The 14,158-nt window shown below is 33.8% G+C and overlaps 1 protein-coding gene across 1 annotated transcript in view; it reads right to left on the reverse strand.

The window, feature by feature from the left end:
- Positions 1 to 2,853: 2,853 nt before the first annotated feature.
- The window catches only part of Smp_157100 (sphingoid long chain base kinase), a gene marked incomplete at its 3' end in the record, with an annotated part of 19,029 nt that continues 7,724 nt past the window's right edge, over positions 2,854 to 14,158 (reverse strand). The window contains exons 7-9 of the mRNA XM_018789624.1: positions 7,652 to 7,731; positions 6,170 to 6,355; positions 2,854 to 2,953 (exon numbers count right to left, since the gene is read on the reverse strand). Coding sequence (XP_018655048.1) covers positions 2,854 to 2,953; positions 6,170 to 6,355; positions 7,652 to 7,731 — 366 coding nt within the window. The remainder of the gene's footprint in view (positions 2,954 to 6,169; positions 6,356 to 7,651; positions 7,732 to 14,158) is intronic.

Genomic DNA, 14,158 nt, shown 5'->3' on the forward strand with positions numbered 1-14,158 from the left:
ATGTTCACTCTGGGACTCGAGCCCAGTACCGTTTATTTCAAACATTAACTCTGTGATGCAGGTTCATCCAGTTAATGAGTTCTAAATAGGACTAAATGCTCATCTTGGATTTCACTGCTAGCCACTATCCATCTTGGCTTATAATACTTGTGAATTAAGTCCTTATCGAGGCAATACACAAAATATGCTTATATGTCAATAAGAGATTGAACAGTTGCAGTTCTAAATATCAATGGGAAGATTCAATTAAAACAATACCAAGTAAAATAAAAAAAGTTGTCTTAAAAATATAATAATTGTATGTATACAAACCTATAGTAATCCCATTAAGAAATTAATTATTAAGTTGAGTTTGTCATAATTTCAGAATTTTAATTAATTAAACTTTACATAGACTAAAAAAACGTATTTCATAAAAATGATCATCATACAATGATAAATAATTATTATGAATCTTTTGTTTGATTTTATATTTTTGAGATTATGCAAATTGGAGTAAAGTATAAGTCCACTCTATTGTTAGTTATAACAATAGTCTTTGTTAAACAGGCTTTAAGATATGATAGTTTTTTTTATAAAAAAACATATCTAAAAAGAAATTAGTGTTCTTCGTCGAGCGGAATAAGCACAAAATAATTCGCTATTAATTTATGATTCCAGTATAATTTAAGTCAGAATAAGTAAGCATTTGAAGCACTTTTCTATTCAGTCAGTGTTATTTCTTGTTTTTAATGGTACTATAAACTCTTGAATCCTTCAGTAACGGATTTTGGTTGATCAGTATAGTTTAGTTTAAAGCAAATATTTTATGTATAACTCAATTGATCAAAATCATATAATAAGTTTTTAATGTGTTTATGATCCTCTGAAGGAGTTGAAAATGTTAATCGGTTCCAGTATTAAAATCAGCAATACACAATTCTTCACTATGTAATTATCTTTTTAACTACCAAAATGAAATATTATATTCATTTTGAAAATCGGATATCAGAGAACATACTCTAATTACTGTGAATAATCATTCAGTACTTTTAATATGCGTAAGAGAAATGAGAATACTATACCGAATCGGCCTTTGGTCTGCAGAACCAGAAATTAAGTTATCGATGAAGTTTAGAAAAGATTGTCATCATATAATATTTTACCTGAAGCAGTAGAAAATCAACAAGATATGAATGACGGATAACCTCAACTTGTTTATTTTTAATTAATTGCGTATTCAGTGCGTAAATATAGATTCATTAAGATATTTATCACTAAGTTTACTAAAGGAAAACTTTAGTTCTGAAGAAATTTGATGATATAATGTGAAACATGTATTCTCAATTAATCATTTAAAATGCTAAGACTTTTAAGAGTACTGGAAAATGATCGGTTAGTTCAGTAGACTTTAGTATTGAAATCAATCTGCTTATTTTACTTTTATTTGGATAAAATTTTTCTTTGAATACTTCAAACGTTTAGTCTTTTATATTTTGAAAAATAACTCCCATGATTGCAATTTTTTTATTTTTAGTAGTTAACTGACTGAAAACAGCATCAGTCTCTACCTCATCCCTTTGTCAGGAAACCATATTTTTATGAATCAATGTATAATTACAGGTTAATCGACAAGTTTCTTATAGCATTGGTTGAATTTAGTAATAAATATTACCTGAAATAATATGGAGTTCACACAACCTTGGTACCTGAAATAACATTTAAAATCCCTGGAATAACTTCTGCTTGAAATGTACCTGAAGGCACAAGCTCTCCGTCTAACATTGTGGTGACTGAATCTTGGGAATATGGTTCTATTCGTAGAGCACAAACTTTTACAATATCCATGTTAGATGTTGATTGTAGGCCTTGACCACTTGACAGTGCACGTCCCAAAGCTAGTAAATCAAATCTGAAATATAATTTTGTAAAAATAAAATAAAATAATGGTATTAATTTGGTCTAACGCATGCATTATGAAACCAGGACCTGACACAAAAGATTTGTTATAGTGTTACTTTCCGAATTTTATTTAGAATGTTAATCGATACTTGGCTCGTTTAGTGCGCCTTGTTGGTTTCATGATTTCCTAGGACAACTCTAAATGACCATATATAAACAAATATATTTGTAAAGAGTGTTTCACTAACACGAAACAGTTTTCTTGATTTTTCTTGTCTTATATTGTTACCCAGCTGATCTATAAGGTTAACTATAGTCACGTTAAATCAGTATTTATAAACAATTTGACTGAAGCAACTTTCTCATAGTGAACCAAATAAAATGATTTTTCAATTAACAGTAGATCGCTTTACTGTAAATTAATTGATTTTGCATATTGTGAATAATATTATAAAACAGAATTTACATTTTAAATAATGGAATGGTTATTTTACCATTCAAAAATAGAATGAACCAGAACTAATGTCAATATGAAATATGTTGTTTCATAGGGAAATTATGAAACTAAGTTCCTTGAAAAAGCTTAGACCAGATTGCCAGGTGAAACGTTGGATTTACTTAAAATTTATTCGCTGAGATTTTACAAATATATTATTCCTATTTAATGTTTTACATCAACTCGGCGCCCAAATGCTGTGAAAGTATTCGCTTTAATTTAGACGAAAGTTCTTATATAAGTTTTATGGAATGTTAAAATGTTTAGTTATTTTATAATATCAAATGCGAACCAAAATAAATATAAACCAAATAAAGATACAATAATATATTCGTTTTATTCAATATCATGTATATGATTACATTAAAGAATTCTGAGTACCAAATAAACACGTCTGCAACAAGTTTCAATTTTATACGCACTAAATTTATGGATATTTAAAACGTTTTTAAACCATGATACTCTGTTGTTTCCATTTATTCGTAAATGTATACAGTAAGTTTTGTTCCAGTGACATATTTTATATTATCATATACATTTAGTGTATGAATTCTATGGTAACTGCCTTTCTCTTCTCTAAAAACAGAGGAAAAAGGATTTTATGAACTACCGTTGTGGAATTTCTTCAGTTTCTCAGCAATTAGACTCGCTATAGATTTAAGAACGCGTTAATACACACAATAAAGAGACTGAATACGTTTATTAACAGGTATTAAAAAAACAGGAAAAATAAAGAGCACTAGATGTATTTACGAAAACATGAAGGACCATATGTTCGAGCAGCTTGAATGACTTCTTAATCATGTAATATTGAAGTAAAAGAGAAATTTAACTAATGTGTTTAACATAAATGATTTGTTATTCCATGCTATTTTAAAAGGGATTTCAGATAAACTTAGTTGTATTTTCGGGTTGCTAAGATAAACAAATAAAACTAATTATTGAAATATAATCTCTAAAACAACAGAAAACAAAACCATGAAAAGTGCACAAATAGCGTTTCACTTATTTCAGTTATTAATAAACTCGGTTTTTACATCTTTTTAGTGTCAGCATAGTTTCAAGACACATAGTTTAATTTTTTTGATCCTACATTCATTAACTGACAACTAATATATTCATGTTCTCAATCAAAAGACTCAACAATATCCACAACCCTGTACTGATAATTATAACGTGCACACTAGTGATTAGCTTCCTAATGTAATTTTCGGAGGTCCTGGGTTAGATCCCATGTGCGGAATCATGAGTGCGCATTGTGAGACGTCCCATACTAGGATGAAACGGCCATTCAGTACTTCCAGCTTACCAATAGTAGTCTGGCAATCATCGATTTATGATCCTAATCAAAAACTAATTAATCTCCACAACTTCACACTGATAACTAATATATAATTGGAGAGAACACAAATAGTTTTGCTTTTTTAAATGTTACTTTGGCAATTAACATCTAAAGCTGCAGAGTTAGAGTATACTTTGATGCGAAAACATCTCAGTAAGAACTTAAGTGAGCTATGAAAATGTCCAAAGAAAACTGTTCTTAATAAATATAGATTTGTAAATATTTAACTAGAATTTTAAAACATATCAGTCGACCTAATTCAGATATTATGATGACAGGTTTATGACATTTATTTTGAATGGTATTGGAACCATTGATAGGAGTTTCTTTTTGCTGATAACAGTATTTCAGTACACATAAACACAACAAAGTCCATGCTTTCACTTATACTGAGAGCCAGTAATTGTCTTGTGCTTACAGTTAGACAGTTAATTCACCACTTTTGTGGAAAGCTAGATTAAGTAACAAAGTCTGGGTCATTTTTAGTTTTCATTCAGTATATTTGACCCTTTATTGTATTTTGAGATCTTTTGACTGTATTCTCCGTCACATCTTATAAAAGCAGATTTGCAAAACAGTAAAACGTTAAAAAACATCGAAAATAAGATTAATTATTTATTGAAGGATTTCTTCAGGATGCTGAGCGTAGCAATGTACTACAATTTTAAATGGATTAGAATTGAAAACAAGTAACTTTAGTTAATGTAGGTTTATCATACAGCTGTAAGTTCAATGACAACCGCAAACTGCTTACTGTATTGATAATTTATTTAAGGTCAGATATTTGATCAGAAGTAAATGACCCACTATTTGTGATTCAACAATACTAGACTGACCTATTCTTCAAGTTTAGTTACCTACCGAAAAATGGTTTGTTTCCTCTGGAATACTGATGACCGTGTCAGGTGTGATTGCAAGTAAACTGACTCAAAGATTAAGTTGTGAAATTTGCAGCCAAATACACCAAATAAGATAATCAAATGATTACGTTCTGACTCCAGATATTCTAAGACTCGCTCACACATAAAGCATCAGCTTCGATAATCGGTTGGAAATTAATATTTTTAAAGCTGTTATCAACCGTATTTATTTATGTATTCTATAAAAATATTCATTAATGCAATGATGCTGAATTGTATTTTTGTTATTAGTAAAATCTAGATATTTGCTGATAAATGAACTGAAGCTTAAAATAATCCCTGAATGTTTTCATATAGGTTCCTCATGAACATAGTAATAGGTTCAACTTATCGAGTCCTTGAATTTTTATGATGCTAGTCGTACACCTGAATTCCCTATTAAACAAACAATGGATGATAGAAATCTATTTTGAGACCATTGCGAAGTACTTTTATGGCCAGTTGAATAATAGAGGTCGTTTTCTGAGGTTTATACAAATGAAAGTTAATTTTTTTCCCTAATGGTTACTGAATTTTAATTTTTCTCTTGATTTTCTTTATGTAAATTAATTATTACTCTTCAATCGACCCATGGTGATTTGAATGTCGACTTCTAGTATTGCTTTCTCGATTACTTAATTAAATTTTTTATTTGTTGAAAACCAGGTTTAGGGCTTTATTTTGTGGAAAAACATCACATTATCAGAAATATTAATTGTACTGCAATCTGTAGTTTCATAGAAAACTGAACTTCAATAAAAATATTTTGTCGGTTCAATGCTTGAATAGGACATCGGGCAGCTATTTCATATATTCTTGAAACAATGAAATACATTATGAATATAAATTATAGGACATTTACACATAATCGCCTATAAGATCAATATCTTCACATAAATATTATGATCCACTGAACACTTGAAATATTTACTTTTTTTTTCAAAGGATATTCTTAATGTTACTGAATCGTCAGTTTTAGTCATTAAGCAGTATTAATTGATTCTTTTCAGATCGTAACTTTCCTTAAATTAAGATACAGTTCCAAAAAAACTCCGTCTTTCCCCTCCGGGGGCTACTGCCGGTCCCAAGCCCGGATAAGGGAGGAGGGTTAGGCATGCGGTTAGTGACCCCATCCTATAGAATACTAACTCGCTAAAGAAAACGCTAACCAGAAAAATTATTAATACTGTTGGATGGTAGCTTAGTGATTTAGAGTTTATACATTCACATATGAACATATGAAACAGTTCCAAAAAACTTTGACATACCAATGAATAAACATAATTCATTCCAAATTGCACTTTTCTCATAGTACACTATTTAGAATTTTTACATTATAAAACTGTTCAAGTTATTAAAACTATCTAAGCTTATTTCCAGTATTAAGTTCATGCAGAAGTTAAAAACGGTATTGTACAAATATTGGGTATGCTCTATTAATATTTGTACGTAAAACAGTTTGAATAAATGCATACAATTTAGATTTTATACTAATGTAAACTATATTTTATCCTTAAAAATCTGTTCATAAAATAATTTGTATCAACCAACCTTGTTGTGTTTTCATGCAGAATTAATAAATTTAAATATGGGTCACTCATATGAGCATCTGGATACATTACAGCACTAGATGTTATATGAGAGTGATTTAATACTAATATTGTAACGAACTTTTTGTCTAAAGTGACCCATTTGTCTTGGTGATTAGAAATATGTTGATTAGTTTCTGGTAGAAATCTGTGAAAATTAAAATACGATGAAAAATTTATGATTTATCTTTTTACACTTATTTCTAATATGAATGTAATGTTGGAAATAAGAGTTACGGTTGAAGTAAGGTCTAAATTAATGACTTATTGGCTACTATGTTGATGACCTGGCCTTCCCGAGTTGATGATATTTGTCAGTTCACTGTATTTGATGGTCGTTGTCTCTGAAGAGTTGCTAACATTCAGTGACAACACCATTTTAGTAATACTGAGGTTCAACAATGCATTTTCATATTCAGTAACGATAATTCAATCAGTTTCCTTATCTTGAAACACCTTAGGTAGCTTGGGCAAGTGTTGCGAATGTCATTCTAGAGAATTTTACGTATGATATTGATTACCCACTCTGGAGTGGTGGAAAAAAGCAAAGATCTGGTAAAGCGATGAAACATTACCGTGGTTTAAAAGAAAGTGGAACAAAACTGGCACCTTCCAGATCATAGCAACTGTTTGATTCGGCTTTTGGAGACAGCTTAGTAATGTGAAACTTAATCGATCATAGCTCATAACAAAGTTCAATAGGGGTTGACATTAGTTTTCTTCTACATTCTTCATGAAAAACGAAAGGAACTTCATTAACTGAAAGAATTCTTTTGGACTTTATTTTGACCAAACTGTTTTTCCTATTACGTACAACTTTCATTCACTTACGTTTTTGATTATATTCCCTCGTTCCTCCATATCTACACAATTTCGTTCCGTTAATGTACGGTGCCTATGTGCACAAGTATTTTTGTGTATTAAGCTAATAAATAAAGGATGATGACTCACGGATGATGCTTCTCGGTTTGACTGTTAACGGAATTTGAATCTTATTTCACTCGCTTATCAGTCAGTCTTTTCTTTTATCTAATTTAATTCCTCTCAAAATTAAATACATCTGTTCCATAACTTCTCCGAGGGAAATATTATATTTAACCCGTGCCTGTCAAAGAGTAATTTAGAAGCTAATACGTACAATAGAATTTTAGATAACTGACCTTATGGTTTACACTTCTGCTGTAGAATATCGGTGAGACATCTGCATCTGCAATATTCATCAGTTAAACTCAGCTATTTTACTAAAGTGTAAATTATTTTAAGTGGAACCATTAGGTGCCAAACATAATCTATGAAGCATTTTTAAATTATAACTTCCATCTCGATTATTTTCCTATATTTCCAGATAGATAGTGTTCCCACTCTTAACTACAATAAGACAACAAAGTAACTGACACAGTTACAAGAAAATAAATAATGTACCATAATGTAAAAACACACTTACGACCAGGATTGATGCGATTTTTTGATCTGTTGAGGGGATTCATTTAATTTATCTGTTAAATCACTTGAATTTTCACATTCCTGTATAAACAATAAAATTAAATCAATATTAAGTCAGGAATGTAATCGTATTTAAGACTAAAAGGGTTATATAGGTTACTTTCAGTAGTATTTATACGATTTGTACAACTGCCTCGTGATGCCGTTTTTTGATTTTCACAATGTATGTCCTATCTACCTCGAGCTACTTTTCCTAATTTTCTCTTCAGCTGGAAGCTCTTTTGTTTTCTCCTACAATAGGCAGTTGCTGATGGTATCTAGTTAACAGACATTGAGTATCATTCGTAGACAATCATTTATAAGTACTTGTTCTCCGACTATAGAAATGCTGTCCTTGCTTTGCCAATCCTTGCTATCCAGGGATATGAAAGCTTTCACCTCTTCCAAAGCTTTTCTATCAAGTGTGGTTGGTTTGGTGTTCTCTGTGTTGTATTTGAGGATCTAGCATTTTCCCTTATGTATGTTAAGGACTACTGACGCACAGGCTGCTGCTACACCAGTTGTTTTCCCATGCATTTGTTCGTACGTATTGGATAGACAAGGGTGCTTACTCTCCCCCTTCCTCTTTCTTCTATTGGTCGACTGGATTAGGAAGACCCCAACACCTGACGACAAGCACGAAAGATTTGGACTTCGCAGATGAACTGGCTCTTCTATCCTGTACACATGAACAAATGCAGATGAAGACAACTAGTGTATCGGCAGCCTCTGCACCATTAGGGTTCAACATACACAAAGGAAAAAGCAACATTCTTAAATGCAACACAGAGAACACCAAACCAATCACCCTTGATGAAGAAGCTCTGGAAGAGGTGAAATCTTTCACGTACCTACTGAGCATCATCGATGAACATGGAAGGTTCAATGTCGACGTAAAGGAGAGGATTGGCAAAGCATGGGCCTCATCCCTACAATTGAAGAACATATGGAACTCAAAACAACTTTCAATATATATAAAAGTGGGAATCTTCAGTACGAATACCAAGATGGTTCTACTGTAGTGAATAAGAACACTGGTGGGGGACAACCGAATGTATTTAAGCATAAATTACAGACTATCTCACTAAATTCTGATAACCATACAGCAAACAGTTAATCTGCAAAATAACAACTAATTGTCTCAATCTTCACTGTTCCTTCTGTAAATGTCAATCCATCTTCTCTAATTTCATTGTTTATGCACTTTCCTACCAAATGCGTTTCATTTCAGTTCTTTCCTTATCGGTCTTCTGCAAAAATATACTCTATGCCTGACCATTACCATATACTACTTATGTGAATATAAGTAGCCCACACCATACCACTACGTTTAGCTAAAACTTTGAGAACTACTACAACCATCATCAAAAACGTACGAGTATTTATAAACAACTGTCTACACGAGATGCTGAATGTCTATCGTTGGTCGGATACTATCAGCAAAAGCCTACTGTGGGAGAGAACAAACCAGCTCCCATCTGAAGACGAAATTAGTAAAAGACGTTGGAAGTGGTTGGGAAATACATTATTGAAATCATCGAACTGCATCACGTGTCAAGCGCTAACTTGCAATCCTGAAGGGAAACGGAAGAGAGGAAGGCCGAATAACACACTACGTCGGGGATCGAAAGAAGGTTTGAAAAGGATGAATAGCAACTGGAAAGGATTGACCAGGATAGGACTGAATAGGGGTGCTGGTGGGTAGCCTATGCTCTTCTACGAGGGGTAACAGGCGTAAGTAGTAAGTAAGTATGGGATAGAAGGGTTAGGTCATCTACGAAGTCCAAATCTCCCAACAGCATCCGAGCTATCCATTATATTTCGTGCCTCCTTCCAGATATCGAGGTCTTCATACTCCAGTCAATCTGTAATAGAAAGAGAAAGGAGGACAGTATGCAGCCTTGTCTGACACCCGCACCTGTCAGCTGTCTTCCATGCAGCACTTTGCAGTGTAGTCCGTCGTGGGAATTCCGTATGATGTTGACGATTTTCCTAGGTACTCGGGAGTGTCGAATAAGTTTCCATACTGTCAAATACTTTCTCACAATCAAGAAAGTTGATGTTTAGTGACGGATTACATTCGATTGATTGTTCACCAATGATACGTAGTGTCACGATTTGGTCAGTGAACGACCGATCCTTATGGAATCTAGCCTGTTGTTAGCGAAGTTGTGCGTCTACTTAATCTTTCATCTTTTTCAGCAACACTGTCAAAAATGTTTACTGCTACAGACAGTAGTGTGATTCCTCTGTTGTTAGTTCCCACAATTGCTCAGATCTCCTTTCTTAGGTATCTTGATGAGATGTCTTTCTTTCCAGTCCGTCGGCACTTGTTCTCGTTCTCAAATCTTTCTAAATAAGACGTGGAGCAACTTTGTAGTTACTTCTGTATCTGAATTTACAGCTTCTGCTGCTTTATTGTCAGATCTTGTTGTTTTCTCACTCTTGATTTGTCTGATAGCCATCCTGATTTTTGATCGTTGATGGAGTGACATATATAGGAAGGTCTGTGTTTGCTGCTTGGATGTCCGATCGGTTCAGTGGAACTGGTCTATTCGTCAGTTTTTCAAAGTGTTCTACCCACCTGTTTTGCTCTTTTTGAATCTCAGTAATTGTCTTGTCTTTTCTGTTCTTAACTTGTTGCTCTGATTTATAATATTTCCCTGTTAGTTTCTTCGTTATGTCAGAGTTATTTCATATAAGTTAGTGGTAAGAAATAAATATTAGCCTTTCAAAGTAGTACTTATTCCTTAGAGTGACTTGATCAGAATGCGAAATGATTTACTTTCGTTCACTATATTTTAGTAATATTTTTCTTACGACTATTACATATCAGTTAGCCAAAAATAACACACTTTTATTTTCTTCAAAGCGAAATGTAATGAAATACAGTTTTCTACTTTTATACATTTTATATTGTTTTAAACTTCGAAATTTTTTAGAAATCATATTGATAGATTTGTGTAAGAATGGAGTTCAACAAAAGCCAGTGTAATTCATACAATTTCAATAAAATAACAGGTTACATAAGTTTCTTTTCTTAGAAATTTAATACGCTGATTTCACCAAACAACCATATTTCATTTACAGTTAATGGTCATGGTTGTTACATTTTTAGTCATGTGATTCCATCTTAGATAAATAAATATCTATTCTGTATCTTATTGATATCGATAGGCTTAATGTACTTGTAGCCTATTTTCCGTAGAGCAAATTTTTATATTTACATATAGCAAGCATTAACTATAGATAGGAATAGTTTACACATTATTATATTGTTTGTTTAATGTGGCAGAATTATAAATAAGTTATATTCATTAATTAAAGGATATAAAATCTGTTTGAACAGTGTTTTTTCCTATTTAGGCTGGACTGATACAATTCTAGACATTTAGGTCATTGGTCAAAATAAAAAGTAGAATGCTCGACTTTGAGAGGTCGTTTCTTATGATTTAAAAACTCGTTGATGAAAACAATCAATTTATAAAAAGCATCCATTTATTGAAATATCGTAATTTAGTTAATACTTATCTACATAGTTCTATTAATAACGAACAAAACTGATTGGACGTTAATTTTGATGATAAAATGATTGATAATAACACATAACATATCAGGATAGGGTCAAAAAGATTGTTGAGTTTAAATTTATATTTATGAATGGATCAATGTTAGACCACCATGGAAAATCTAGAAGAACTGAACGGCAGTTTCGTCCTAGTACGAGACTCCTCACAATGTTCATCCATTCATGATATCAATCTAAACTCAACAAAAACCACAATTCCATTTTGATAATTATCATGTGCTCACTAGTGATTAGCTTCAAGTTGGATTTCCTGGAGTTCTAGTATGAAGCCTTGAACAGTGAAGTTCAGCCATGTATGTTATGAGGCATTTACTCCCTGTAGAAAATGGTGGACGGTTGCGTAGCTTCGTGGATTTGTTGAAGTTAGACATTGACGCCACTGGATGCTAGCTCAGTGGTGTGGAGGTTGAGTATACACGAATGAGACCAAAGGTCCTGGGTTCGAGTTCCACTTGCGGAATCGTGAATGCGCATTGGTGAGGAGTCCCATACGGTCGTCCACTGCTTCTAGGTTTTCATTCGTGGTGTAACATTGATCCATTCATCATATCAATCCAAACATATCATATCCTTTAAATTAGAGCATTAACTATCACCCTGGCTTCTAAACAGTCAGTCAGTCAGCTACAACGTAGGACCAGGCACATTTATGCATCGGTCCAAGTTGCCATATCTCGTTAGCACAACAAGATGAACACCGGATTCATAGAAATAGTTAATTTAGTGGTGGTAGTATATAAAAGATAGGTTGTATATAAGGGTATAGTATAAGAAGGAAGAAAGTTATGAAGAAATTTTAATCTTAAGGTTTAAAGGAAGATAAAGAGTGTATACATCTACGCCATTGTGATCGATTCTGAGCCATGTCACCTAGAGTCTCCAACCATTGGTTACGATAGTCACGCGGACCCCAACCAGGTAGTTTGCATCTACCAACATGGCTCAGAATAGAAGTTAGTGACTTTAAGCACTGATGCCACGTTTTGGTTTGGCCGCCTCTAACTCTCTTCCAACCATCCCCTACACTAGTCAGCATTGGGCGTCGTGGTAATCGGTGTTCAGGCATACGTAATACGTGGCCTAACTATCTCAGTCGATGAAGATTCATCACCTCATCAATTGATTTACCATCATTCTCTAATACCCTGTGTCTAATCTCACTATTACTTACCCAGTGATCCCAGCAGATGCGAGCGATATTTCTGAGGCATCTGTGGTCAAATACTAGTAACCTACGAGTATCTTCTACTCTTAATGGCCATGAATCACAGCCGTAAAGTAGAACAGAGCGAACTGCTACGCAGTATACTCGTCCCTTAATTGATAGACGGATATCTCGTCTTCGCCATAGGTGACGTAAGTTGGCAAAAGCCAGACGAGCTTCTTGAATCCGTGCTGAGATTTCGTCAGACACCAACCCATTAGGGCTGATCAGACTTCCAAGATAAGTGAAGTTGTCGACGCGTTCGACTACTTCACTCCCTATCCTTAGTTCAAGTGTTGACGCAGGCCAGTTCTGGAGTAACAATTTACATTTAGAGGGGGAGAATCGCATCCCAAACATCCTGGAATTATTACTCAGTGCTAACATAAGACTCTGCATTTTGTTAGCGTCTTCAACAAACAGGATTATGTCAGTTGCGTATTCTAAGTCGATAAGTGGACCTCCTGGTAGGAGACCAATTTCTGAAAATTCAGTCGAAGAGACCGTTGCTGCTATCTGACGTGGCGGTCGGGCTTGCCTATCGTGATGATTCAATCGAGCTATACTGGCTGAAACAATCGTTCCTCAAGGTCCTACCATGCCAGGCAGGTCGGTTGAAGAGCGATAAGACTAAAAGCAGCAAACCCAAGGTCCGAAGGCAAAGTCATGCTGCTGACTGTACAGAGGTGTGACAGCAGTAAAGTGTTTCCTTCAGACAACTAGCATAACAGCGATGCTGCCTTCCAACAAGAAGGGGTGGGGTTAGAAAAGATCGACCCTAAAAATGCACATCTCGCCTTATCCCACGGATATCCGTCCCCGGCGGTAAGGTCCTTTGAAGAACAGAGCTAACACAAAAACTACACACAAAAAGGTCGTGTGTGACCGACCTCAAGCAGTTGTCCCTTGAGCACTGCGGTCACACTCTCAGGTCATTAAGACCACTTCTAACCCAATTTCCTTTTCAGGTACCTCTAGAAGAACCCTTCCACCGTGTGGGCAACCGGGAAGTGATAACTGCCCTCATACCTCTAACAGCACTCAAGACCACTGGCTTCTTCTCAAGGTGTTAGGATTTATTCTCTGTATTCAATTAACTTTGAATTTGAGCACCATGAGATCACTGTATTTATGTAGAATAATTTATCATAAAACTTTATCTATTCTTCTATTCTTCAGCCTTTATCACTTTATCTCCATCAATCAAACTTTCACAAGAAAATGTATATGCTTATTCAACTATTCATATTTAAAATATTTTATTTATGAACTTCTAATTATTTACGAGAAAATATTTTGTCTTGCTATCTTGATTTAGTGAGTTATCTAAATTAAAATGATACTTTTTTTTAGCTTTGACTAGTTATTATTAGAAAGTTATTTCATTATTTAACCTACATGTTTAAAAATAAAAGAAATAACATCCATCTTGACCGCTTTTTTATTTTCTTGTGATATATTTAGTTATGATTAATTTTTATCGAAGATATGGAATAATTATTATTGACATAGAATAGTTATATTCAAAGCTAATTCATTAATATGGTAAGCAGAGATGGATAATGGCTAGCAGTCGAACCCAGGACGCGCGTTTCATCTTATTCGGGACTCGTCAGCTGGATGTACCTGCATCTCAGAGTTGATGTTCACTCTGGGACTCGAACCCAGTACCTTTC

The sequence above is a fragment of the Schistosoma mansoni genome, chromosome W, assembly GCF_000237925.1.
Source record: "Schistosoma mansoni strain Puerto Rico chromosome W, complete genome".
NCBI classification, from domain to species: Eukaryota; Metazoa; Platyhelminthes; class Trematoda; order Strigeidida; family Schistosomatidae; genus Schistosoma; species Schistosoma mansoni.